Source organism: Fusarium musae, chromosome 6 (assembly GCF_019915245.1).
Source record: "Fusarium musae strain F31 chromosome 6, whole genome shotgun sequence".
Lineage (NCBI taxonomy): Eukaryota > Fungi > Ascomycota > Sordariomycetes > Hypocreales > Nectriaceae > Fusarium > Fusarium musae.
Genome location: NC_058392.1, coordinates 462,125 through 489,669, shown reverse-complemented (window position 1 = coordinate 489,669; position 27,545 = coordinate 462,125). Strand labels below are relative to the sequence as shown.

At 51.9% G+C, this 27,545-nt stretch overlaps 10 protein-coding genes across 10 annotated transcripts; 6 read left to right on the top strand and 4 right to left on the bottom strand.

Annotated features, from left to right (window-relative positions):
* Positions 1-456: 456 nt before the first annotated feature.
* J7337_008020 (uncharacterized protein) lies at positions 457-1,236 on the bottom strand (the record flags this gene model as incomplete). The annotated part of the gene is made up of 1 exon (XM_044825646.1): positions 457-1,236. One exon carries the CDS (start codon positions 1,234-1,236, stop codon positions 457-459), a length of 780 nt encoding a protein of 259 aa, XP_044678563.1.
* Positions 1,237-2,064: 828 nt separating this feature from the next.
* On the top strand, positions 2,065-9,501 carry J7337_008019 (uncharacterized protein; the record flags this gene model as incomplete). Its single annotated transcript, XM_044825645.1, has 3 exons — positions 2,065-2,129; positions 2,185-9,013; positions 9,067-9,501. The coding sequence occupies 3 exons, from the start codon at positions 2,065-2,067 to the stop codon at positions 9,499-9,501; spliced, it is 7,329 nt and encodes a 2,442-aa protein (XP_044678562.1).
* Positions 9,502-9,730: 229 nt separating this feature from the next.
* Positions 9,731-11,541, bottom strand: J7337_008018 (uncharacterized protein; the record flags this gene model as incomplete). Its single annotated transcript, XM_044825644.1, has 2 exons — positions 9,731-11,385; positions 11,448-11,541. 2 exons carry the CDS (start codon positions 11,539-11,541, stop codon positions 9,731-9,733), a joined length of 1,749 nt encoding a protein of 582 aa, XP_044678561.1.
* A 320-nt stretch (positions 11,542-11,861) lies between these two features.
* Positions 11,862-12,974, top strand: J7337_008017 (uncharacterized protein; the record flags this gene model as incomplete). Its single annotated transcript, XM_044825643.1, has 1 exon — positions 11,862-12,974. One exon carries the CDS (start codon positions 11,862-11,864, stop codon positions 12,972-12,974), a length of 1,113 nt encoding a protein of 370 aa, XP_044678560.1.
* A 208-nt stretch (positions 12,975-13,182) lies between these two features.
* On the bottom strand, positions 13,183-15,729 carry J7337_008016 (uncharacterized protein; the record flags this gene model as incomplete). Its single annotated transcript, XM_044825642.1, has 2 exons — positions 13,183-15,300; positions 15,352-15,729. 2 exons carry the CDS (start codon positions 15,727-15,729, stop codon positions 13,183-13,185), a joined length of 2,496 nt encoding a protein of 831 aa, XP_044678559.1.
* A 1,606-nt stretch (positions 15,730-17,335) lies between these two features.
* On the bottom strand, positions 17,336-19,588 carry J7337_008015 (uncharacterized protein; the record flags this gene model as incomplete). Its single annotated transcript, XM_044825641.1, has 1 exon — positions 17,336-19,588. The coding sequence occupies one exon, from the start codon at positions 19,586-19,588 to the stop codon at positions 17,336-17,338; it is 2,253 nt and encodes a 750-aa protein (XP_044678558.1).
* A 1,918-nt stretch (positions 19,589-21,506) lies between these two features.
* J7337_008014 (uncharacterized protein) lies at positions 21,507-22,735 on the top strand (the record flags this gene model as incomplete). The annotated part of the gene is made up of 2 exons (XM_044825640.1): positions 21,507-21,826; positions 21,916-22,735. The coding sequence occupies 2 exons, from the start codon at positions 21,507-21,509 to the stop codon at positions 22,733-22,735; spliced, it is 1,140 nt and encodes a 379-aa protein (XP_044678557.1).
* A 1,334-nt stretch (positions 22,736-24,069) lies between these two features.
* J7337_008013 (uncharacterized protein) lies at positions 24,070-25,236 on the top strand (the record flags this gene model as incomplete). The annotated part of the gene is made up of 1 exon (XM_044825639.1): positions 24,070-25,236. The coding sequence occupies one exon, from the start codon at positions 24,070-24,072 to the stop codon at positions 25,234-25,236; it is 1,167 nt and encodes a 388-aa protein (XP_044678556.1).
* A 295-nt stretch (positions 25,237-25,531) lies between these two features.
* On the top strand, positions 25,532-26,285 carry J7337_008012 (uncharacterized protein; the record flags this gene model as incomplete). The annotated part of the gene is made up of 2 exons (XM_044825638.1): positions 25,532-26,099; positions 26,146-26,285. The coding sequence occupies 2 exons, from the start codon at positions 25,532-25,534 to the stop codon at positions 26,283-26,285; spliced, it is 708 nt and encodes a 235-aa protein (XP_044678555.1).
* A 47-nt stretch (positions 26,286-26,332) lies between these two features.
* On the top strand, positions 26,333-27,483 carry J7337_008011 (uncharacterized protein; the record flags this gene model as incomplete). Its single annotated transcript, XM_044825637.1, has 2 exons — positions 26,333-26,574; positions 26,622-27,483. The coding sequence occupies 2 exons, from the start codon at positions 26,333-26,335 to the stop codon at positions 27,481-27,483; spliced, it is 1,104 nt and encodes a 367-aa protein (XP_044678554.1).
* Between the last annotated feature and the right edge of the window lie 62 nt (positions 27,484-27,545).

The window sequence follows — 27,545 nt, the reverse complement described above, 5'->3', positions numbered from 1 at the left end:
AGTACATCTTGTTTTTGTTCTTCATAAGTAATTCCCAAGTTGTATACTACTAAAATGATTATTCTTAACAGTAAGGTTCAACGTTTTTTCTTGGTAATGACATGTCTTCTGTGTCCTCCTCAAACTTCGTGCCGGAGTGAAGCAGCTACCCTAAATGAATAGCCAATACAGCAAGTTCGCGTGACAACTCACGAGGCTGGCCGATGAGAATGCTTCCACTACACGCTCTTTTTATTAGAATTGATATCTCACTTATAACGGTTCGTTTTTTCTTGCGTGGTAAGGCACAGTACTCATTGTTCGTAGTCTCTCCGTTCAATTTGGATCCAAAATTGCTAGCGAGACCATCACGGAACGACGAATCTTGAGTGAGTGCAATCGAAGTCACAAAGAAAGCAGCATTGTTGATGCAGGTGTCATTATTTCTGGGTATCATTATGTGCTGTACGCTTATTCTCAACCTCTAGCAGTCTCTCGCCTGGCAGACTCTGCCACCAATCTTCTCCTCTTATTCCTCTCATCCTGCTCAGCCAATACCCTTGCCGTTAACGATGCCGCAAATTCATTGTTGATACCACTGATCCTGGAATCGTCTGGCTTCTTATCTTTCGCAGCCTTGTCTTCCTTCTCCACATCATCGCCCTTGCGCTTCTTCTTCTTTTCCGACTTATCCTTCTTCAGGATATGTGTAAGCCCTTGGCCCTTAAGGTTCTCGATTCGCTTCTCCAATCGCTCGATATCCGCTTCAGCGTTTGCAAGAAGCGGAATGATGTTGTCTTGCTCAAATTCGGCGCCGCACTCTGGGCATGCCTTTTCTTGGATCTCCTTCATAGCGACATCGGCAAAGACATGTCCGCAGGGTACCAAGTACACAGACTTGACAGCAGGGCCAAGCTCCTTCATGGAGATGGGGCACACCCACTTGTCGCCGTTCTTGGAAACCTTCAGCTTCGCCACATCTCGTAGTGACTTGATACCCAAGCTCGCGGGGGTGATGTCAACTGGTTCATCAGAGGGCATAAGACCTTTGATGATCGCTTCGTAATTGTACAGACGCCCGCGCCAGTCAGAGACAAGAGTATCGACATCGAGGAATTCGCCGCTGAGAGCGCAGTGAGCCCAAGCGTGAGAGAGTGATTCAAGGGCTGTCGCTTTGAGTTCGGATGTTGTAGGAGCGCGCGCCGCATTCTTGACAAGCTCGCGACGCTTGGGGATGGAGCCGCCGTCGTTACCCATGATTGATGAGTTGCGGATGTCGCGTAATCGTCGAAAGTGATGGATGCGGTAGGTACTATCGACGCAGTGATTTGGGGTCCGCTGTGACAAGAATTGACAGTACGAGAAAAGAAATGGGCGTGGGAGAGGTGTATGTGGATGAATAAGTTGAGGGTTCTTGGAGACTGAGGCGATTCCTCGAATTCAGTCGAGATGGCGATTATCGATAAGGATAAGGCCGATGCAAGCTTGAAGTAGAGGGACAGTGTGACTCTTGAATTGCACGGTACCGTTTGCAGCCGCAATCTCAACGACCTGCTTCGTACAATCACTAATAAAGCCCAGTGACGGACATTAATATGTATTCATGCATCTGAGTCGTTGTGACTCGTTTTAATTAGGTGGTTCCTCTCTTGAATGATTTTTGTAAAGAAGCTGCTTGAATATCACTGAGCAGTATTAGCACTGTAATGACACCTTGTTAGCGCTCCACTGCTGGCCCGCCATTTCCAAACTTGATCCATCTAATGACCTCCGCCCGACCCAAGCTCATCAACCTTCAACTTCAACCTCCCCGGTGCTATGCACCTTTCTTAATACCACCCCGGTCGTTACCCTCGAAGGCGCTCAACTGAACTGAGCGTCTCCTCTCAATATTTGTATTTTGGAAACGTATCGACCACCTCCCCAACAAGCAACACGTGCACGCGCTGCCTCGCTCGGAGCTTAATTACGATCTCCCCCTCCAACTCGTACGCTCCTCCACGAAAACGCCCGACCTCGATCGAGCGCTCGATATTCAAGTACATGCGACGTTGATCGCTCTCACACCAGTGCCGCGAAGGCATCATGGCGCAAGCACAGCAGGTCGCCTTGGACCGGCTGGACAACATCTCCCGCGCTCTAAAATCAAGGTCGGTTTCACCATGTGACGGTATGGTAGGGCAAAGGGGTCTAATATTCCCACAGAACGAGCGATGATTTGCGAAAACGATCCGCCGTGCAGCTTCGCGAGCTTGTAGCTGTCTGCCATCGAGACCTCAGCCCCGAGCAATTCCAGGCTTTCTACAATGCTGTCAACAACAAGATCACACAGCTCATTACACATGGCAACGACTCGTCCGAGCGACTCGGAGGCATCTATGCCCTCGATGCGCTCATCGATTTCGACGGCGTCGACGTCGGCGTTAAATATACGCGTTTCACACAGAACCTCAAGACCATTCTTCGAGGCAAGGACATCAACCCGATGCAACCAGCAGCGATTGCGCTCGGAAAACTATGCCGCCCCGGCGGCGCGATGATATCAGAAGTGGTGGACTCAGAGGTTAATACCGCTCTCGAGTGGCTACAGAACGACCGCATCGAAGAACGAAGATATAGCGCTGTCCTCGTTCTCCGGGAACTGGCTCGTAGTGCCCCGACGCTGATGTACCAATATATACCGACAATCTTCGACTGGATCTGGATAGGACTCCGAGACCCTCGACAGCTTATTCGGGCAACATCAGCAGAAACAGTTAGCGCCTGTTTCCGTATCCTTCGTGAACGAGACCAGGACATGAAGCAATTATGGATGGACAAGATCTATAATGAAGCGAGATCCGGTCTTAAGGTCAACACTGTCGAGTCGATCCACGGCTCGTTACTTGTCTTGAAGGAACTGCTTGAGCAGGGCGCTATGTACATGCAGGAGCATTACCAAGAAGCATGCGAGATTGTCTTCAAACACAAGGACCACAGAGACCCGACTATTCGAAAGACCGTGGTTCTTTTGATCCCAGACCTTGCCAGCTACTCGCCAGCTGACTTTGCACACACTTGGTTGCATAAGTTCATGGTATACCTATCGGGTATGTTGAAGAAGGACAAGGAGCGCAATGATGCTTTCCTTGCCATTGGTAACATAGCCAATTCGGTGAAAAGCGCTATTGCTCCGTACCTCGATGGTGTCTTGATCTATGTGCGCGAAGGTCTCAGCCTCCAGTCCCGCAAGAGAGGTTCAGTCGACCCCGTCTTTGACTGCATTAGTCGTCTTGCCGTTGCCGTTGGTCAGACTCTTAGCAAATACATGGAGGCACTCTTGGATCCTATCTTTGCGTGCGATCTCACCCCCAAGCTGACACAGGCTCTCGTCGATATGGCCTTCTACATCCCTCCCGTCAAGCCGACGATCCAAGAGAGACTACTCGATATGCTCAGCGTAGTTCTCTGCGGCGAACCGTTCAAGCCGCTCGGCGCTCCACAACCAAATACTCTCAGCTCAGTGCCGATTATTCCCAAAGACGCAAAGGATCCCCACGCTTACGAGCACCGAAGGGCTGAGGTCAAGTTGGCTCTCAATACTCTCGGTAGCTTCGATTTCTCGGGACATGTTCTAAACGAGTTTGTCCGAGATGTCGCGATCAAGTACGTTGAAGATGAGGATCCAGAAATCCGTGAGGCAGCGGCCTTGACATGCTGCCAATTATACGTTCGCGATCCGATCGTCAATCAGACGAGTTACCATGCGCTTCAGGTTGTGGGTGATGTGATTGAGAAGCTTCTTACAGTCGGAGTCTCAGACCCTGAACCGAATATCAGGCGGACAGTTCTGGCGGCTCTCGACGAACGATTTGACAGACACTTGGCCAAGGCCGAAAACATCCGTATCTTATTCTTTGCGCTCAACGACGAGGTCTTCTCGATCAGAGAAGTCGCCATCTCTATTATCGGTCGCTTGGCTAGGTACAACCCAGCATATGTCATTCCTTCACTACGAAAGACTCTTATTCAGATGCTCACTGAGCTCGAGTTTTCCGATGTCGCCCGGAACAAGGAGGAGAGCGCAAAGCTGCTGAGCCTCTTGGTTCAAAACGCGCAATCCCTCATCAAACCTTATGTCGAGCCCATGATTTCAGTACTTCTCCCCAAAGCCAAGGACAGCAACCCCTCTGTTGCTGCTACTATTCTCAAGGCCATTGGTGAGCTTGCGACTGTGGGTGGTGAGGATATGATGCCGTACAAGGATCGATTGATGCCAATCATTCTTGATGCGCTACAAGATCAGAGCTCCAACGCAAAACGAGGTGCCGCTCTACATGCTCTGGGACAGCTTGCAAGCAATTCAGGATACGTCATCCAACCATACATCGAATACCCACAGCTGCTCGAGATTTTGCAGAGCATCATCCGAACCGAAGGACAACAAGTGCCCTTGCGACAGGAGACGATCAAACTGATGGGTATTCTTGGCGCTCTCGATCCTTACAAACACCAGGTAAATCTAGCGAAATGGCGAAAATTGAAGCAACTATTGACACCAGATCAGGCCGAGGAACGAACACCCGATTCCCGACGCGGCGAGGCCAACCAACTAACAGACATTTCTCTCATGATGACTGGATTGACACCCTCTAACAAAGAGTACTTCCCGACTGTTGTGATTAATGCCCTTCTCCAGATCCTGAAGGACTCTTCGTTGGTCCAGCACCACGCCGCCGTGATTGAAGCCATCATGAACATCTTCCGCACACTTGGCTTGGAGTGTGTATCCTTCCTTGATAGAATCATACCCGCATTCCTACAGGTCATCCGATCGGCGACCTCTACAAGACTCGAGTCTTACTTCAATCAACTGGCCACTCTCGTCAGCATCGTGCGACAACACATACGAAATTACCTGCCTTCAATTGTCGAGATCCTGCAGGAGTACTGGCATACCTCACCTTCACTACAGACTACGATTTTGTCCCTAGTTGAGGCCATTTCGAGGTCTCTTGAGGGCGAATTCAAGATTTACCTGGCTGGGCTGCTACCACTGATGCTCGGTGTTCTCGACAAGGATACTTCCGCCAAACGCACGCCATCAGAGAGGGTGATGCACGCCTTCTTGGTGTTTGGCGCCAGCGCCGAAGAGTACATGCATCTCATCATTCCCGTCATCGTTAGGACCTTCGAGAAGCAGGGTCAACCTACATTCATCAGAAAGCAGGCCATCGACACGATCGGCAAGATTTCTCGCCAAGTGAACCTTAATGACTTCGCTGCGAAGATCATCCACCCTCTTACACGCGTTTTGGACATGGGCGAGCCTGTCCTCCGTACCGCTGCTCTAGATACGCTCTGTGCGCTCATCCAACAGCTGGGAAAAGACTATCTACACTTCATGGGTACTGTCAACAAGACCATCAATCAGCACCAGATCCAACACTCTAACTACGAACTACTTGTGAGCAAACTTCAGAAGGGAGAGGTGTTGCCACAGGACCTGAGCTCCGGAGCTGGCTTTGCTGATGGCGCAGACGAGACTCCTTTTGCCGATCAAGGCACCAAGAAGCTGGAGATGAATGCTATCCATTTGAAGGCTGCTTGGGACACCAAGGGCAAATCCACAAAGGAGGATTGGCAAGAGTGGCTGCGACGCTTCAGTACAACGTTGCTTACCGAATCACCAAACCATGCTCTCCGAGCTTGCGCCAGCCTCGCCAGCGTGTATCTACCTCTGGCTCGAGAGCTCTTTAACTCGGCGTTCGTATCTTGCTGGAGCGAGCTTTACGAACAGTTCCAAGACGAACTGATCCAGAACATTGAGAGCGCTATTAAATCGGAGAACGTGCCACCCGATCTGCTTGGCCTCCTACTCAACCTCGCCGAGTTTATGGAGCATGACGACAAGGCTTTGCCGATCGACATTCGAGTTCTCGGTAGGGAGGCAGCTCGCTGTCACGCGTACGCAAAGGCCTTGCACTACAAGGAACTCGAGTTCCTGCAGGACCAGAGCAGCGGTGCAGTCGAGGCCCTGATCGTTATCAACAATCAGCTCCAACAGTCCGATGCTGCTATCGGTATTCTTCGCAAAGCTCAGCTGTATAAGGAAGGCATCCAGCTGCGGGAGACCTGGTTCGAGAAGCTGGAGCGTTGGGAAGAGGCGCTGGCGTTTTATGAAAAGCGTGAGGAGGAGGTGCCTGAGGACCAGGCGATTCCCGTGGACATCGTCATGGGTAAGATGCGTTGTTTGCATGCCTTGGGAGAGTGGGAGGCTTTGGCTTCATTGACTGGTAGCACTTGGGCCAACTCTACGCCTGAGGTTCAGAGAATGATTGCTCCTCTTGCCACGGCTGCTGCATGGGGTCTGAATAAGTGGGATTCCATGGACAACTACCTTTCATCGCTGAAGAGATACTCGCCCGATCGATCGTTCTTTGGTGCCATTCTGGCACTCCATCGCAACCAATTCCGTGAGGCGATTGCGTGCGTTCAGCAAGCTCGCGAGGGCCTGGATACCGAGTTGAGTGCGTTGGTTAGTGAGTCGTACAACCGGGCATACCAGGTCGTTGTTCGAGTACAGATGCTTGCTGAGCTTGAGGAGCTCATCGTCTACAAGCAATGTGACGAGAAGAAGCAGGCTATCATGCGACGAACCTGGGAGACTCGACTGAAGGGTTGTCAGAGGAACGTCGAGGTTTGGCAGCGCATGCTCAGGCTACGGGCCATAGTGATTGCGCCAACGGAGAACATGCACATGTGGATCAAGTTTGCCAACCTTTGCCGCAAGTCTGGACGAATGGGACTGGCCGAGAAGTCGCTCAAGCAGCTCATTGGAACCGACGCTCCTCTCATATCAGCAATTCCCTACTGGAATGAGCAGCGACAGCAAGCATCCAACCCCAGAGCTGCGCCGGCCGCACAGGTCATCTATGCCGTGCTCAAGTACCAGTGGGAGCTTGGACAGCAGCTGCCCGTCAACAAGAAGGGCAACATTCCGGAGAAGACGCTGTATTGCCTGCGCAAGTTCACCAACGATGCTGCGCATCGTCTTGAAGTTGCTAGGGCTCACCTCGCTGCCCAAGCTGGTAACGATGTCAACATCACTGGCGACTATGGATTCCAGAACCCGATGGATCCTACCCTCATTAGCCCGCATACTTCACGCGCGCTATATGACCAAACAGTGCTCCTGGCCAAGTGCTATCTGCGACAGGGAGAGTGGCTGATTGCGCTCAACAAGGATGATTGGCAGTACACTCAGGTTCAGGATATTCTCCTGTCCTACTCTCAGGCGACCAAGTACAATCCTAGATGGTACAAGGCCTGGCATGCTTGGGCGCTGGCCAACTTCGAGATTGTGCAGACACTCACAGCTGGGAATGAAGGACACTTGTCGAAGACAGACCACAGTATGGTAATTGACCACGTGGTTCCCGCTGTCAAGGGTTTCTTCAAATCCATTGCACTTTCACAGGGAAGCTCGCTACAGGATACGCTTCGATTGTTGACACTCTGGTTCACCCATGGTGGAAGCGCAGATGTCAACGTGGCCGTTACTGAAGGCTTCGCTAACGTCAGCGTCGACACATGGCTCGAAGTCATTCCTCAACTGATCGCCCGCATCAACCAGCCTAACAAGCGAGTTCAGCAATCGGTGCACAACCTTCTTGCAGATGTCGGACGAGCTCATCCTCAGGCTCTGGTCTATCCTCTCACTGTCGCCATGAAATCTTGGCAGAACACGCGTAGATCTCGTTCTGCAGCTCAAATTATGGATAGCATGAGACAGCACAGCGCAAATCTGGTCGCTCAAGCCGACACAGTCAGTCACGAGCTGATCCGTGTGGCAGTCTTGTGGCATGAGCTCTGGCACGAGGGATTGGAGGAAGCTTCGCGGTTGTACTTTGGTGATAGCAACATTGAAGGCATGTTTGCAACACTGGCGCCCCTTCACGAACTTTTGGAGCGTGGACCCGAGACTCTGCGCGAGATTTCTTTCGCACAAGCTTTTGGTCGCGATCTTAAAGAGGCGCAGGATTGGTGCCGACAGTACGAGACAAGCCAAGACGTCAACGACCTGAACCAGGCGTGGGACCTGTATTATCAGGTATTCCGCAGAATAAGTAGGCAGCTACCGCAGGTGACCACCCTGGAGTTGACGTACTGCTCGCCCAAGCTTCTTAACGCGAAGAACCTGGACCTGGCAGTACCAGGCACATACAAGAGCGGACAGCCCATCGTGAGGATAATGTCCTTTGACACAACGTTTAGTGTTATCAACTCTAAGCAACGTCCACGAAAGCTCAACGTCAACGGCAGCGACGGCAAGTCATACGCTTTCCTGCTAAAGGGCCACGAGGACATCCGCCAGGACGAACGAGTTATGCAGCTGTTCGGCCTGTGCAACACGCTCCTGGCCCACGACTCGGAGTGCTTCAAGCGCCACCTCAACATCCAGCGCTACCCAGCCATCCCGCTCTCGCAGAATAGCGGTCTGCTCGGGTGGGTTCCCAACAGCGACACCCTGCACGTTCTTATTAGGGAGTATCGTGAGAGTCGCAAGATCCTGCTCAACATCGAGCACCGCATCATGCTCCAGATGGCGCCTGACTACGATAACCTCACCCTGATGCAGAAAGTCGAAGTGTTTGGTTATGCCCTCGACAACACCACGGGACAGGACCTGTACCGTGTTCTCTGGCTCAAGTCAAAGTCCTCTGAGGCCTGGCTTGAGAGACGAACTAACTACACTCGTTCTCTCGGTGTCATGTCGATGGTGGGATATATTCTGGGACTGGGCGATCGTCATCCTTCCAACTTGATGCTTGACCGCGTCACTGGAAAGATTATCCACATCGATTTCGGTGATTGTTTCGAGGTGGCGATGAAGAGAGAGAAATACCCGGAGAGGGTTCCTTTCCGACTCACTCGCATGCTGACTTATGCTATGGAGGTTAGCAACATTGAGGGTAGCTTTAGAATCACATGCGAGAACGTGATGAGGGTTCTGCGAGACAACAAAGAGAGCGTCATGGCTGTTCTCGAAGCGGTAAGTCAGCCCCTGTCCAGATTGATACATCTCATACTGACTGGTATTCACAGTTCATCCATGATCCCCTCCTTACATGGCGTCTCACAAACGCTGCATCCCCAACAGGCCCCAACTTCAACTCAGACCACGACACAGCCATGCCCGTCCCCGGCGGCGTCCGCGCCCGTCGCCAATCCATCCTCGACAGTGACGTCGCACCCTCCGAACTCCTCAACGCCCCCGAACCATCAATCCAAACCCGTGCACGTGCTCGAACAAACAGTTCAGCGGGTGAAGCCATGACCAACGGCGGCGCACCAGAGGTAGAGAGCCAGAACGCGAGGGCGGTGGAGGTGCTGGACCGTGTGCAGCAGAAACTCACAGGTCGAGACTTCAAGAACAACGAGGAGCTGGATGTCATTGCGCAGGTCAACAAGTTGATCATGGAGGCTACGAAGCTGGAGAATCTGTGCCAGCACTACATAGGATGGTGCAGCTTCTGGTAGAATTCTCTAAGAGAAGAGAAGAGAGAGTTGCTGGGGGGAAATGGGATTTGCTTCAAGGGTGCGGGAGTTGGGGGGTTGTTGATATCAAGGACGTTTTTTTCTCCATTGGACGTTACAAAAATATTCGCATGCATGTATAATACGAGCGTTGAACCCGAGTCGTGTTGTATTTCTATCTTAATCAACATTGTATGTTCCCAACATTCTACATCCTCTCTCTGCTCCCTGTCTATAGCTCATCGCGAGATCTGGGCTTCTTGGGCTGGCTTCCAACATCCCATCTCGAAAAGTCACAGGCAGCAGGCGTACCAATCTCCATCCTGTAAACGCACTTCTCGCTCTCACTGACCCTCCACAACTCCTCCGTCTCCGCACATCCCAGCCACACATCCGTTCTCCTCTGCGGTCCATTCCAGCACTGCTGACCATCCTCATACCTTAACACCATCCTCTCACCCCTACCCAGACTCTTGCCATCGATCCTGTCCTCTTCATCCGCCATTTCTCTATCAATGCGCTTGAAATTTCCCATGTTGCTTTGACCGTGTCCCTTCTTGGACTTTTGCTTCGTGCTACCTAGCCAGCATTGCTCGTAGGTGTACTCGCCCGCCTCGAGAGTTACACACTTATCTTTGAGGGCGCGGAAGATATCGTCGGGACCGTAGTCAAAGTCGAGATCGGCTTGTTCGACGGAGAGAGTGGACTTTTTGTCGGAGAGGTCGCGATTGGCAGCGTCTACGGCTTCGCGGGCGGCGCGGACGAGGGTGGATTCTTTGCCGGGGGATGAGTTGTCGGCGAGGATGCCGTTGGTGATGGCCCAGACGCGGAGGTTGTCGAGGGAGTTGTGGATGAAGGCTCGGACGGGAGGGGGGAGGTAAGCCTCAAAGTTGTACACTAACTCGTTAGCAAAGAACACACTGTTTTGTTGCAGAGTTGACTTACGGATATCAGTATCGCTTCCTTCACCCTCCTCGAACTCACTCCAGTTAACACCGGCATTCTCCCCATCCTCCTTGAGAACACTCAAAACATCCTCATCGCTAACAACCTCCTCCTTGCTCTCCGCCCGACGAGCCGAGTAATCCTCAAACGACCGAATCGCCGCCTTGACACCCTCATCGTTGAAGTTGGGGTTATAATCAGTCTTGAACTTTGTCAAAAGCTCCTCAAGTTCACCGACTCGCTCCTTGAGGGCATCGCGCTGGGTAACCACCTTATCCAGCGTATCCCTAAGCTCGTTAACGCGAGTCTTTGCAAGACCAACAAGAACACCAAGCTTTCCAGTGCCAGGACCCTCACGAACAACCTTTCCCTTATCTTGCTGTTCAGCATCACGGTGCTTCTGCGCAAGTTCCTCCTTCTTGACCTCCAGCGCCGCAATCTCCTTCTTGAGATCCTCCACCTTCTTCTCAACCTTTTGTCTCAGGTCCTTCGCCTCGCTGACCATCTTGCCTCTCTTCATCGCAGCCTTCTGCAAAGCCTTCTTCTTCTCATCCTCCAAGCGTCTGTACTCCTTTCCGATCTCGGCACATTTGTTCTCGCACTTGACACCGCCTACACTGCCGTACTCCTCTGACCCATCGCAGCAGAGCTCGTAGTCGCACACGCCGTCGTTGACGTAGAGGAACGGAACGTACATGCCAATGTGGCCCTTGTTCTCGCACCAGAAGCCGGGCAGGGCGTTGGTGGTGTTTGTGGTGCCGGAGATGGAGCCCGCGAGAGGTTGTTCGGGGGAGAGAGGGTCGAGGTTGGCGCAGGCAGCGGTGCCTGGTTCGTCTGAGCCATCGGGACAATCGCACGTGTTATCGTTGACTCTGTCAAGACTCAATTTGATCGCTGCGTTGGTGATGCAGGAGAATTCATCGCCCTGGTAGTGAGAAGCAACTAAAGCCACCTGTTAGCTCCCCCAAAGCTTCACTTCACTTCATGATCATTGGCATTCTTACATTCTGGGCCAACACCTCTAGGCACACTGCCAGCAGCAGCCAGGGTAAAGGCGTAGATAGCGCCCAGAAGCGCCAGAGAATTCGGGTGTTGCATTGTTTCTGGTGGTTCTTGTGTAATGGCTCCAGAAAGAGGAATTGGAGGTTGGAGTTGGAGTTGGCCAGGTCAGCTATAACTGACTTTGGGGGACAGGGGAGCATTCCAGAGGGAGGTCTCCACTGTAAAAGCTCCCCTGGACGGTAAATGTTCGGGAGGATCTGAGACGCGGAAGTAAATCCGTGCCTGGGGAGAGGAAGGGCACTAAAGGTGGGGGACGAGAAAAAAGAAGAACTAAAGTAAACCCCTCCAACACCAGCAAAACTACGACGCATCATCACCACCTACACTACCTTATATCACAGCTGATCCGAGTCAACATGGCCCCCAACGATGAAGAGTCTCGCAAGGCTCTCGCAACACTCATAGCAACAGCCACAACCCTCCTCGAACAGCTCCAATCAACACTCACCACTATCCAACGCAATCCACTCACCCCAACAACACCCTCCTCCTCCTCCTCCTCCTCCTCCCCCGAAACAACCTCCATAAACGCCCTATCCCTCGCCCGCGACACATCCCTCCTTATCCGCGCCCACTCCACAAAGATCTCCCTCCTCATAATAAACGAGCCCTTCACCCCCAGCGCCATCAGCACCGTGGTCCGCGAGCTCATAAAGGGTCCCATCCCCGGCATCGCCACCGCAGCGCAAGCCTGCACCCCCGATCTCTACACCAGCGTCGTGCGGAAAGAATTAGCATACCGCTGTCAGAAAGTCCTCGTTGAGCTGTGGGGTCTGCTGAAGCGTGTTCCGGACGATGGCAAGGTTATTCCGTCTGTGGAGAGGAGTGGGAGTAAGGGGAGTTTGGTACTGACGGGTAAGCTTTGGGATGCTTGTGATGAGGTGGTCAAGCTTGCGGATTTGGGGGTTGGGGGTTTTTATGTGAGAAAGGCGGAGGAGTGGAGGGATACGCTTAAGGATGTTATGGAGGAGTTGAAGGAGTGGGGAGAAGAGGAGGAGGATGATGAAGATGATGTTGATGCTCTGGCCGACGATATGAACAATACCTCACTCACGGATCAAGAAATGCTCGACGACCTCATGAACTCCTCCTCCGCCATCCCCAAATCCGACCCCGATAAGATCCGTCCCCGTCTCGACTCAACCCTCAAGCGCCTCCGAATGATCGTCCTTCTGTACCAGGCCCTCTCCAAGCGGCGCTTCAAGAAACTCCCCAAGGACACCACCACAGGCGACATTCCCTCCAAGCTAGACAAGGCCGCGAGTGTTCTCGAGACGTTGCCGCATAAATTCGGGGATTTGGCCGGTGCGTTCTACGAGCTCGATGCGGAGGAGATCGATAGTCTCATGGAGGATTGTTTTGAGAGTGCGGTTGGTGTGAGTGAGGTTCTCAAGCTTGGGTGGCAGGGGGAGAGTGATGAGTTTAGTGAGTGGATGGAGAAGTTCAAGGTTGAAGTCAAGAAGACATAGACGGACCACAAAGTAAAGAATAAAATATTTGATACCAGTGAGCATTGTGGTGATCCTCGTGGCATGGATATTACATGCCTCTTATCTGTATAGACTACTACACATGGTGCTCTTATACAAAGTACATTCCCCGACTACGCTTCTTCCGTCCGTCGTATGTTTAAAAGCCTATGCATCCCAAAATCCCTCTCTTGCCTCAAAATACCATCTAAACGTGTCTCTGTTCCGTAGCAGGTCGACCCGTCACCGTTGTAAAGCCAGAATGTCCGAGTTGCTTAGCCTCATGTTCTGCCTCATCCACAGGTGCAGGAGTTTCTGGTGTGATCATGACAGCCGGAGCAGCGAGAGAACTAGGCACAACTTCTGTCTTGGCAGTTGACACACCCTCGACGTGCTCTGCCTCTGCATCCTCTTTCTCATCCTCTTTCACTTGTGAGAGTGGCCGACCGTGTGTATCGTGAGACTCCCCCTCCTCGTCACGGCGCATCTGGCCATTTTCGAGATCGGCGCCGACCATTTGAGCAAGACTGCTAAAGTTGAACATGGGCTCGGATCCGGCGCTTCCACCGTCGCGTTCTCCGTCGTCACTGTAGGCGCCGAGGCTCAGTCCACTAGACCGAGGACCCAAGTCGCCGCCCAGGTAGTCGGGCCCTGTGTATGTGCCAACAGGACTGTCGTTGACTGAAGACCCAACGGAGGAGGCATTGCTCATCTGCCTAAGATGTGATCCTCCACGCGAAGGTCCAGCTGGTAGTGGCAGAGAACTCGATGACGATGTTGGTCCAGCCTGGCTGTCGGATGCACCTCGATCCACTCCCTTGCCTTTTCCAGCGGGCCCATCGTCCTTAGCCTTGGGTTCTGCTGGCGAGTCCGGGGTGCTCGAAGCGTGTGATGCCCTAGACATTGTAGCTTCAACACGGAGATTGCTGGCAGTACTGTTGCCTCGTCGTCGACCCAATCCTCCGAGTGACAAGCTACTAGCGCTCGCACCACTTGCACTTCCACTGTATGGATTTCCACCCTTCTTGGCGGCTTTGCGTTCCTCCTTCTCTCGTCTCTTAGTCTCCTTTCGAATAGCCTTTTCCTCCTTACGTTTGCGCTCTTCTTCAGAAGCAAGAGAAAGACGAACAGCCTCCATAAACATCATCTCCTCGAGTTCGTCCATGCGACTCCTTCGTCCTGTACCGTTTCTTGAAGATCCTCTAGCCCCAGGTTCCGGTCCCTCGCTCGCGTCGTCCTGTGCACCGTCTGCTTGACCCTGCCCGCTGGGGCTGGGACTAGCATTTGAATCGTTGTTTCCAGTGTTCCTTCGGCCAAATCGACCCGGGCGAAGAATCGATCTCTGTTCGTTTCCGCCCATGAGAAATGCAGCCGTGTGAAGGGCAGTGGCCGCTGCAGCTCTTCGAGCTTGGTGGTTCCTCGCTGATGCGAGTTTCGACGCCCAGTCGGGACGCACGCGATCGGTGGTGATGACATTCGGCGCGTTCGCAGACAAACTATGTGCGCGTCGACGGCCGGGTATGGGTGGGGTCTGTAGTGTGCTGTTTAGTGACGTCTGCGAAGACATGGCTGTACCATGCGATGGGCCGCCCGAGTAGGCAAGGCCTCGGCGGAAGGGAGGAGGGTCGTATGTGACGCCGAATTCGGGCTGTTGACAGTAGGGGCATGCCGAAGGCTCCGAGATAAGCATCTCGGGCGGATCGTCCGGGTTGAGACCTTCATTAGGATCCCGAGCTTCACCGTTCGGGTGATGCTCAGGAAGGTGAGGTTCAGCGCGTTTAATCTGAACGAAGCATTCGCTGCAGATATTCTGGTCGCAACATCTGGTGCGGTTCAAGTAAGGAGGATATGTCAGGAAGCAGATTGGGCACTCCTCAGCGTCTTTGTACAGGAAAACCTCCATGGGTTGGCCGTTCACAAAGGGATCATGAGGGAGAGCGATCTCCTTGGGCGACAAATCGGTTGAAGATGCATTTCGGGAACCACCGCTGAGTGCAGCAGCAAGAGCCTTGGCTCGAGGCTTGAAAGGCGACTTGCTCGCTCCAGGTGTCGACGGCGAAGGAAGACCGGAGGGTGTGTTTGATCCACTGCGATCCGATGCGGCAGAAAGTGTCCTAGGTCCCATAGGCACCGTCAAGTTCTGGAGGTTCTGGCTCGAAGGAGATGGATTCTCTGCAGGGGGAGGTTGCGGAATCAACTCTGGGTCGGGAGGCGCATCGGCGGGGGGGATAGGAAGGCCACGGGCAGCAGCGACGAGTTGATGCTCTGCCCAACTCGAAGACCAATCATTGAGGCCTCGCCAGAATGGCGCAAGCTTTCTCTCGATCTGGGTGATGTCAGCTTACCGATAAGAACAAACCGAGACAAAGAAACACACCTGCAGCTGCCTCACGACAGGCTTGCTAAAGTCCTCGGTGCCAGTGTAGGTGCCCAATGTCACCAGATAACCACCATCAACGTGTTCTTCGCGCATACTCCTCTCCCGCTCCTTCGCCCGAGCCACGCGCTCCCTTTCTAACCTCCTCGCCTCGCGCTCCTGTTTTGTCTCGCGACGCTCAAAGGGAACATCTGGTTGCTCACGATTGCGGGAGGAGCTGGGACCGATACCAAATATGTTTATCTCTGCTCTGCTCATCCGTCGGTTCGATCTCGAGTTGGCGGTTTGTAGATGCTCGCGCACTGAGGGATCGCCAGGACCTGCATATTGGCGAGGATCGCCCTCGTGACGAGACTCTTTTGTGTTGGAGTTGCCCATGGTGAAGATGTGAAGGAGAAGAGCGAGGAGAGCAGCGTGGTTATGTGGCGCGATGGCGCACTTGGGCTGGTCTTATCTGGCGTGGACCAGGGCAGGGGTGTTGTCGTCAACGATAACCGTGAGGAGAAAAGAGAGAGAGGTGTTGTAGAGGAGAGGTGTAGTTTGTGGTTTGAGTTGTGCTGTGTTGAGCGATATCGAGTGAGACAAGAGCAAGGAGCTTGGTCTCGATAGGAAGAGTTACCGAATGTCCCGCGATGGGTTGGGATGGGGATTGGAGCTGATGCAGATGGGGACACGATAGAATGGGGGAGGGGCCGGGCGTCAGACGACGGGGGTCACCACAGAGGGCATCTCGCTTGGGGCCGGTAGTGTACGGAGAAGGTGGTATTGACAGCCTAGGGTCTCTCTCTCTCTCTCTCTCTCTCTCTCTCTCTCTCTCCTCTCTCTCTGTACTGTTCCTCAGGCCGTTTGATGCGTGATCAAAGAAAAGTTGGAGTTTTTGAAAGGATGATGATAATGGATGAGAGTGAGTGGAGCGATAACGGAACGTTTAGGTTGTTGGAATCAAATCAATTGAGGTCCACGGGTTGGGTTGGGGGGGGGGAAGGCAGCCTGTAACAACGGCCGAAGGGTGCTGAAGCCAAAAGCCTAGAACAGCTGGTGGTCCCTGCTCTTATGGCTCTGTTGGACCTGGTTTAGCTGAGATCGGATACTGGAGCCCGCGAGCCAGGCGGGCGGGTAAAAATAGGTGAGAAAAGTGTACCTTAGTCCGCGGGGTAGCGCGAAGCTATTCAGTAGAAATACCAAGAGAGGAAGTTCAGTAAGAGGAAGAGCAAGTTGTTGGTGTTGAAAGGTTGACAAGGTATGATTGAGTTGATGACTGAGGAATCGAATACGTTGACAACTCACTCCCGTCGCTCAATCCAACCCTACAAGCGTCGTAAGCTATCCTGGCAGAGCCCATCTCTTGGTGTAAACCTTGAACATGGCGATATTTCTATGGACAGCCAGTAGATATATCTCTGCTAACCTGTATCTCTTGCGGATTGAGGCCCGCACTATCAGCTCAGCTTTACCCTGGACTTGTGTCCTGTATTGTTTTTTCTTTTTTTGTTCTTTTTTTTTTTTTTTTTTTTTTTTTTTTTTTTTTTTTTTTTTTTTTTTTTTTTTTTTTTTTTTTTTTTTTGTCTGTTTCAAGAGATCTGCAGTCCTGACTCGGCATCGCCCATCAACGTCATGGACCGTCACTAGATTTGAAGATCCTTGAACCCAGAATGTCAAAAAATCAAGAAACAAGCCTTTTCTGTTTCACATGAAGTCTTTGCAAAGTGACTAATGTGTCTTGAATTGTGCATTCAATCATGTATAGAGTAATTGTGATTTCATGAATTACAGTTATCATGGTGAGAATATCAGACCATTGTCTGACCTCCTCCGAATGATCCGGATGAGTGATAGGAATGTAACTATAACGTCGTCTTCAAATCCGTATTCGGCATGCGATCTGATCCATATTCATCATATTGTCAAAGTGCTTGCATGCTCTATCCCGTCTATCTTCTATCCCCAACACCACATCATCATCATCATTATAATCATCAAAACTCTACTTGGTAGGAGCCCAGGCCTGCAACCAATCCCTCATCCTCTCTAAACTCCCCTTCTCAGCCTCCGCCGCAGCGACACACCACTCAACATCCCAAACCCCCTCCTCCGCCATCATCTCCGCCAACTTCCTGCCCCTCTGGCTCCCCTCATCCGTGCAGAACCACAGCGGCGCATTCATGTTCGTCACGTCGCCCAGCAGCGGCTTCACCAGCGGGAGGACCTCCCTCGCACTCGAAGGCTTCGCCTCAAGACCTGCGTTTGCGCGACCGGTTTTGCACCATGGATTCGCGCAGTGGGGCTTCCCGCAGCCTGTCATGAGCTGCCCGAGGTAGCGGCGCTCGATGCGCCGTTTGAGGGCTTTGCCTTCGGGGTCGTGCATGCTCACGTATAGGGGGCCGAAGCAGATTGAGCAGAGGCCGATGGAGTTGGAGGCTTGGTCGGTGGAGGCGGTTTGGCGGACTTGGCCTCTTGACCCTACGCCGAACATTGTTCTCCCGCAGTTGGCGTTGCGGCAGATTGGTGGTTTGAGACGGGATACTTTGTCGAGTTCGTGATGCTTAAGATGTGTCTCCATGTCTTTTAGACGAACAATCTTATCGCAGAGATGGCACTCTGTCGTCCGTGTACCATCTGCAAGTTCATGAGCCGTTAACCCAGAGAGAACAACCTCTGGGCTGGGATTGAAGGGATCGCCTTCTTGGGGAACCTCGAGATGACAGAACCGACAGAGGATCAACTTCCCAGGACACACGCTCGTCTGATGCCTCGCCAAATCAGCCATCGAATTCGTCGAGAACTCGCAGTGTGGACATTGTCGCTCCGTGTGAAAAATATCATCATGCTTCGCCTTGCTCTCTGTCGAGTTCCCAAAAGCACTGTCCTTCTCACAATGCCAATGCGCTTCCCACTCCGGGGAGCCCTTCTTGAACACAGATTTGCACTTGGGACAAACGATGTTATTCCGCCGACAGAAGTTTTCGTGTAGAACCATCGTCCGCTTCGGAACGTATTGTAGACAGTTACTGCACTGCTCCTCATCAGGAGAGTGTTCTTGTTCACCGGTCCCATTGGATAGCCCATCCGTTGCGTCCTTGGTGTCTTGTAAGTCCACCTTGGCTCGTAGGGAATACTGCAGTGTCCTGGGAGGTTGTGTGGTGTCTGGATGTCTGTACCCATGCACCGATATCGTGATCTGCTCCGCTCCCTCCAATTCCACATTCGTAGGACTTATCACAATTCTCTTGACCCCATCAACCGCCGGTGAAAATTCCCCAAAAACATGAACACTTTCTCGCGGCAGCGCTCGTTGTCGCGAAGATTTCGGTGTAACGAATAAATCAAGCGCATCCTCATCTTCACCAGTAGTAAGTTCAATCGCAAGAGGTTGCGACTTGTTCCACGAGGGAAGCACGTAATCCACGTATTCGCCCTCAAGAACCTGCCCCTCAACAGCCTTCCAGATATCAATTTCTCCGCCAGTAGAGCTCCCATCCGTAGTTCCTCTTTGCGCAGACATGATTCGTCGTAAAGTTTCACGCGCTTGTTCTTCGTCTAGAGCTTCGATATCGACTTCGAGATCCGTGTCCACGACGCAGATGCCGTCTCCTTCGGGAGCGACCTTGTCCACAAGCAACTTGAACTCCTCCCCACGCGCACCCTTGACCGCCAGCATTGAACCTTTGCTTAGTGTTGTAAAGTTCTCTCGTAATTGTCGCTCGAGTAGTGGTTTCCAGTCATCGGGGTTGTAGCCTGCTTCAAGAGGTCTAAGTCGAACGTACGTGCCCTTAGGAAGTTGTCGCGCCTCAACTTTGATCTGGATACCATCTAGGTCCATCCGTTCACTTTCCTGCACTGTATCTTGTTCCAAATCTATCACCTCTTTCGGCGACACAAACTCATCTTCCTGAATACCCAAGGCCTCCGTCAACCACGGACTCAACCCCAATGTTCCCTCCGACGCCGAAAACTCCCTGATGCCCGCAAACACAGCATTCTTGTTCTTCGGGTTAACGAGTCGGAAAATTAAGGGATTCGGTAGTTGTTGTGCGGTATCGGCATCGCTCGTAGAATACGACCATGGATCTGAGCGTGCAGTCGTCGTCGAAGGTCGAGATCGCGCCGCAGCTAAAAGTTGTTCAAGAGCAGATTGCGGAAGAAGAATCTTGTCGCCGCGAAGATTCTTGGTCGCTATCGCAGAGGGACTTATCACGGGTAATGCGCTCGACCAGCGCAAGGGTGCAGGCTCTTCCATGATTGGGCTGTAATGTGTAGAAGTTATGATGTGAGGGTCAGTGATGATTTGGTGGGGGTTTGATAAGATGCAATTACGTAGTGGCGATCAAGCACGAAAAAGTCGCAGGAGAAACAGAGATAGAAATTAAGATCAATTAAAACTATTTTTCGCTTGAAATCCAAGAATTCGTTAATATTCAGATGCTGAATCACGAGAAACAGACTCTCAGCGGCAATGCTCAGTCAGCTACTTCGGTGACGTTCTTCCAGCATCGTCCAGAAGCCAGACCAGAACGCATCAGGTTCCAGCTGCCTACGAGCCTTACATAATCGGATTTCCGATCTCCGACGGACTAACAAAACACCGACATCTCGCTTTGACAAGCTGTCCATGTCGTACGCATTCGGTATCAGAGCTGTCATTAGATCTCGCAGATCCGTATCATGACTTGACTCAAAGCACAGACAATGCCTCATTCTTAATATCATGGTTAAAATTAGACTACAGACTATTCATCTCTCCCTGTTCGAGACATTCGTTTCCACTCCGTACAGCCCGGGGAGAATCCCGCCTCACTTTACACGTAGCAGCATTGGCAGTGGTATTTTGTTGTTCGGCGATCAACGTGGCTTGAACAAAACTACGCGTAATTCCAGACACGGCACAGAACCATAATCACACAGCAGATCCGTCTTGGCAAATCTGTATGGTCGATCGAAACAAATACTGGTAATTCTTTTTTTATTCACCGCTCTTACAAGTCCGCGACTGCGAGTGAAACAGAGTTGGTGTTTTGACCCCCACAGAATTTGGCTAAATGCAGCGCAACCTAACCCACCCATGATGGCTGAATTCAGAGCGGTCATGATGAGAGACCCGGCAATGCATCCCCGGACCGACGAGATATACAGGCTCACAGAGCTTGACCCTACCAGCTCCAAGCCTTCTTCCCACTGAACTAGTCAATTGCCCTGAAGAAATGTTCATTTCATCAACTGAGGTTATTATCTTGGCAATCTCGGGCGCCGAAATGTAGGATCTGCAAAACACCTGGCATGCTGATCAGGGTAGCTGTACGGATACACCTTGAAATGTGACACAGCTCATTTTACCCGCCAAAGGGGGCTCTTCTTGATCTACGGCACAGAAGTCGAGTTACATAGGACCCCTACACGCAACCTACCTACCTACCTACCTACCTACCTACCTACCTACCCATGCTCATTAGCTCCCGCCGCAAAGCTCAGCTATTGAATGGTGCGCCTCTCGAGATAAGATAGATCCCCCCAACCTTGCTTTGGTCTTGTTGGTGATGCCATCTTGTCAAGATATCATCAGTCTGGCCGATTCCTCACCTTGGACAATGCATCCAATCCCCACATCGACTGCTCACACGGGCCGATCCCCCCTCACACTCATGCATGCCGTTATTCTGTATCCGGTTCAGCCGGAACGTCTTTTTTTATGTAGTATATTCTTTTGGTGTTGTTGAGAAAAGGCCCCCCCACTTGATCATCCAAGCTTGTCAACTAACAAGCTTGTGTAATGTTAATGTAGCTTGACTCACAACGTCAAACCCTCCGAGCCACCTGAACTTGGCTCGCCAATCCAATCTCATCTCAGCCCATCTTGTCTATTATCCCGGGCCATGTCATGTCCCCATCCCACCCAAACGGTGCATGCTGTATCTCCCCCAGACCAAATCTGTTCCCAGTAAATCATTGCCGCTTTGGCCGCTGGCATGACACGGCCCATCCCTCATGTCTTGTCTCAACATGTGTACTCCGTATATAGTAGCTATATATCCTTCATCACCAACCCTCCCCTCTTCCTCTATCATTTTCCCCCCTTATATCCCCCCATTAGCCCTCCTTGCCAGTTGGGCTGCTTCATTCCATTGAATACCTATCTTTTGTAATACTCATGCCAGCCTGACATGAGCCAAGTTATCGTCGACCACCAAACGCGCGCAGAGATCACTCAGATCCAAACAAAGGGCTTGACCCTCTTTGACACTCTATACAATTCTCTCGTCCTTCGTCACACCCTTCCCTACCTCCCTGTATCAGGCCTTCTAAACCTCGCCGCAACCTGTCGCGATATTCGATATCTCCTGCACCAAACGCCCGGTACCTTTCGTCACATCGATCTTACACGGGTCAAGACAGCGCATTGCGAAGACGCCCATAAAGAAACAGAGCGCAATCTCGCAGTCTGGCATAATGTCACTCTTTCTGATTACCTGACTGAAGATGAGTGAGTTTACCCGTTGCTTGTGTCCACTATACCCTTGTCCTCTGCGCTGCGACCACTTTAAAACGGCTGTTAGCTTACAGGGTCCATAGCTTCTACGCCGGGCCCTTGAGGGGCATTTTCTCTACCCTACGACAACGCGATATTCTTCGTGATGTCCAATCCCTAATCCTCGACGGCCTCTCCGTCACAGCTGAGCTCTGTCATGAGATCATCAACGATCCGTCATACAGCGTGCGCATGCTCTCGATCCGCGGCGTCAACAACCTGAACCAGGGCAAGCTTCGCGCAGCGCTAGCATACGCCTGTCGCAGCTCTCGCCCAGAGAGCACCCCACGACTCAAAGCAGTCTACGTCTTCGGCCCCATGCCCTGCGATGAAAACTCCCAGGACTCTGCTGATGCATGGTGGTCCAAAAAGGGCCGTGTCCTCAACAGCACCAGCGATATGGACGACTGGGCGCAGTGCCTGCTCGCCTGCCAGGGCCTCATCTCCTTCGACGCAGTGCTCTGCCAGGGTCCCCGCCACGCCAGCTCGCCAGCCTTTGGGTCCTGCAGCGTCTCCTCGCCGTGCAGCCCAGCGGTCGCTACCTTCTCCGTTGGTGGCTGCGCGGGCTGTGGCAAAGCGCCGGAGGGCGTCATGACGGCTAGGACGCACTGCTCTTCGCTGCCGCTGCTAGCTCCGCCGCCGATCCTCTCGTCGTCCGTGCAGGCTGCCACGACGCCGCGCCCGGGACATGAGGATTTCGTGCCCAGGTGTGCCGATTGCTTGAGGGATAGGTTCTGTGTTGCGTGTAATAAGTGGTGGTGTGAGACGTGTTATCATCCCTTTGGTGGTGATGATGTGAAGAGACATGTCTCACGAAGCTGCTGGGAATGCGGCATCAATGTGCGCAACCTCTACAATCACTGAATGTGGAAGCTAATTGGTATCTAGTGTAATGATTGCATTGAGCGCACGCAAAAGTTTTGCAAAAAGTGCGGCGGCGGATACTGTCTCATTCACAATGAAGGATCATCGAGCGCATTTGTGAGTTTCCCCTAGTTCACAGGACAAGAACCCTTACTGACTGTTTCTAGTGCGACTGTATGTTATTCTCATCTCAATACGTTTCAATCGTCTAACTTGCTTCCCAGGGTGTTTCTGTCGAGGTCGCGGTCTCAGACGAGTCTGATGCACCCACCACGCATATGAATGACATGTGTCAACCAAGGACCAATGCAACCTCACATCTGATCATGGTACAGTAAATGACTTGGCGCATTTACAAGGCCCCTGGAATATGAAATGGAGTCCCTTGAAAAATGGACTGAGCGAGGCGTCATGATGAAGCGTATTCGGATTTTCCACTCTTGTTGTTTTTTCTTTGCTGCTTGGTTTTGGAGTCGAGGCGTAAAACATGGATTTGGATGAAACTCGACTCTTTCAGGATACGGATACTCACCACTTTTTTTGCTTTCAATAATTGATAAGGACTGGCTCCTGGAATCATACCACTTTTTTCCCTGCTCCAATCTTGAATAAGTCGACTCAGATGAGATATGGCACGATACCATCTCGAACCACTCACTGACTGCACCCCAGTTCCCTCCCCGCTCGGAGACAAAGTAGATCCGATAGAAACAGGTAATGGAACGGGAATAGAACAAGGTACTAAATGAATCCACTCATTTTGGGGGTTTCATTTGGGGGTCACGATCTAATCTATCTTGTTTTATTATTCCAATGCTGATCGCTCACCTTAAAACCATCTCATCCCTCTCCTTACTGCTCTCCTCACGATTTACAACAACGTGCCCGTTTGACAGGTCAGATCCGTCAAATGGCGCAACCGAATGCGCAAATTACGTACTCGGTCCAATACTTCTCTTTCAGGTTTGGTTTGCTTTGGTCTTGTCGGTCCGTCGGGCGGGAAATTCCCTCTCTGTTGATAATGATTCATCATAGAGTGACATAGATACGCTCGCGATCGCGCTTGATGGCGGTAGATCGCTCGATTAGGGGCGACCCTTGAAATTACTAACGGACCCTTGTTTTCTCTTTCGTGATAGATATCTTGGCCTCATAGAGAATCTCTTTTCTCTCCAGTGATTTTCATGCTGTGATTCTGTGCTTTTTTTCAACAGATCCCGATATCGCCGAGCCCCTCCACTACCCGAAAACTCCAACGCCGCAAAAAATAACGGACCCAAGACTCTTCTCAAGCGCATTCCTTTTTACTTCGCGATAATAACTCATTCTTGATCATGGCCGACGAAAGAAAACCTCTCTCAGAGGTCATCCCTCCCCTCATCCTCGGAACTGCAACGTTCAACCACCAATATCATCCCGATCCAACTCACATGCCCTACACCGACATCGTAGGCCGCGCCCTCGCCCACAACATCCTCGGCTTCGATACATCGCCCTACTACGGCCCTTCCGAGATCCTCCTCGGCGATGCGCTGCGAAAATTGACGCCTCCTCCGCCGCGGGAGAACTATTTCCTCATTACGAAAGCCGGGCGCATTGCGGGCGATGAGTTTGACTACTCGCCCGCTTGGATCCGATATAGTGTTTGTCGCAGTCTTGAACGGCTGGGCACTTCTTATCTTGATCTTGTGTACACGCACGATGTGGAGTTTGTTTCGCCCGAGGAGGTCCTCGCTGCAGTTACAGAGCTTCGACGGTTGAGAGATCAGGGTCTTATTCGATATGTCGGAATCAGTGGATACCCGGTTGATACGCTTGCGTCGCTGGCAGAGATGATCTTGCGCGAGACTGGAGAGCCGTTAGACGCTGTCATGTCGTACAGCAATTTCTGCGTGCAAAACAGCCAGCTGGGCAACAAGGCACTGTTAGATCGCCTCCAAGCAGCAGGCGTAGACTGCGTCCCAAACGCCAGCATGCTCGGCATGGGACTATTGACCACCCGCGGCATTGACAACAGCCCCATGCGCGCATGGCACCCGGCCCCAAAAGAACTCCGCGACCTATGCGCCAAGCTCTCCAGCATCGCCCAAGACTCAGGCGAGCACCTCGAAGAAGTGGCTATCCGGTGGGCGCTCGAGAACTGGGCGCGCGTAGGCTCACGGTTCGGCACGAGGATAAATCCCAGCGACACAGGCCGTCTCGGCGTAAGCGTCATGGGCGTTTCCAGCGTAGACGAGCTAGAAGAGACATGGGCGCTGTGGACGAGCGTGGTAGGCCTCGTAGGCGATGAAGAAGCCACGCAACGCAAGGTAAAGATTGAGAGTCTTGTGAGGGAAAAGATGTGGCCTGCGCTTGGGGAGTGGAAGGATTATGCGTGGGGGAGTGGAGGGCCTGATTTTGTGAATGCGAGACGGGTTGAGGATATGGGGGTTGTGCCGAGGGATGAGACGGCGGTGCGGTGGAGGTTGATACCCAGTGCCATGGACACACCCAAGATCTAACTTGAGGATTATGAATAGATGACTGTTTTCTGCTGTGATGAGAGAAGTGGTGCAGGGCCAAGAGAATAATATGGGGATGTGCATCGTATCTCGCATTCAACCTTGCTTTAGCGCGACGCCGTCTGACAACTGCCGTGTCGATCATCTAGATCTTGCCTCAGAGATCTCTGCATCGAATGACTATGGATCTGAAGATGCGTTTGTTTCGTATTTCGTATTTTGGACGCGAATGGTCATTGATTGTCTTCATGGGAGATGAAATGTAACGTATAAGAGCTCTGCTTTGTCGGACATGATGAATGACAAGAACTACATGCCTACATGCAAGACAATCTATCACAAGGCCTCGATCATGAAGCTATCGTACTCAATCGCTAAGATCCTGTCTTTGACGGCTCAGTTCACTTCAGCAGAGCTAAAGTGTCGTCCAGAAGGCCCTGTTCTCCCAAGACCAACAGCTCTCACCAAGTCTCCAATCTTCCAAGCTGCAGCCAACAACTTGACTGAGACTCTCAACGCAGCTCTCTGTGGCTCAATCACCGCAGGATGGCCTACCAACAATGTCTCATTCTCACTTGCAGTCGTAAGCGCAGAACAAGACGACCCCGGTGTGCCGATCTGGGAGTACCATCATCTGGCAGCCGCTAACACAAAGGGCACAAAGAAGCTGGACAGAGATTCCCAGTATTTGATTGGGTCCGTAACCAAGGTCTTTACGGATTATGTGCTCCTAAAGAGCGGTATGAATATTGATGCACCGGTTACGGAGTATCTTCCGGGACTTGATGGCAAGTCCAAGATTCAGTGGAGGGATGTGACTTTGAGGATGCTGGCTTCGTACTTGGGCGGTACACCGGCGAACTGTAGGTATCCCCCTTTACCTAGATACAGCACGCTGATAGGTTTCAGATGGGTTCTCGGACTTTTACCTCCTCAAAGAAGTCTTCCTCGCATACGGTCTCCCCACCATTGAAGACGACGACTATCCACCTTGTGGTGTTATAGGTCTCAACAAGGCTTGCACAGGGCAAGGTACCAAGAACTCATAACTATCCACTGAGATCTATGCTCACTAGAGTCAGAGATCTTGTCGGGAATGAGAGAGTCTTACCCGCAGACTGCTCCCAACGAGAGACCGGCATACTCCAACATGGCCTTTATCATCCTCGGCTTGGCTCTTGAGGAGTATACTGGGAAGACCTATGCACAGTTACTCGAAGATATTGGTTCAGGTCCTCTCAAAATGGAGAATACTTTTTCTTCGCCCGGCGATGATTATAGAGCGGTAATTCCGCCTGGGGATAGCAGCTGGGGCTCAGACTACAAATTGAACACCCCGTAAGTCCATCATGCAAAAGCTACTTCCGAGTACTGACTGTTATTAGTGCAGGGGGATTAGTCTCTTCCCTCTCTGATCTGTCCAAATTCTCACATGCCTTGCTCTCAAGAACGCTGAACATGACTTCAACTGAGATCAACGGCTGGCTCAAGCCCTGTGCCTTTGCAGGCAATGCATACACATTGACTGGCATGCCATGGGAAATACTACGTCTACCAAACCTCACACCAGAACATCCTCATACTGTTACTGTCTACGGTAAGAGTGGCGGTGCGCAGAACTACAGAAGTCAACTCAGCTTTATTGATGACTACGGATTGGCGATCATCATCTTGACAGCCGGTCCGATGAAGGCAGCGCCTATTCTTACTGATGCCATGCTTTCGACTTTTGTTGGCGCTGCGGATGAAGCGTCGCGTGAGCAGGCAAAGAGATATGAGCAGAGGTACATGAGCGATCACGAGGATGTTCTGATTGAGGCAACACTGGAGCAGGACGAGGACTCGATGATCCTGACGTCACTACGTCGCAACGGTACTGACATCATGTCTAGTCTGAACGATATTTGGGGTCTTACACTAGGCGACTTTCTTCCTGAAATTGGACCCAAGATCCGAGTGTTTCCCAGTCAACTTGGAGAGAATGCGACATTGAATGGAGAGCATGTTACGAAAGAGGTATGGCATTTGTGGCCTGACCTCGCCTCCGGATTTGAAACGAATCTTCCTAGTAATGAAATTGAAGACATGAATTGTGTCGGGTGGACGATTCAGGATTGGGTTCATTATGGTGGTGAGCCTCTGGATAGAGTGTTGCTGTATGTTGGTGACAATGGAGACGTGGGAGGGATTGAGGTGCCGTTCTTACAATCGGGAATTCTGTATCCAGCCAAACGAAACAGAGTCTAAACAATCTCTCGCTAATTAATTGGGTACAAATCAATTCCTAAGCCAAATGCCTGGTGAGCTTT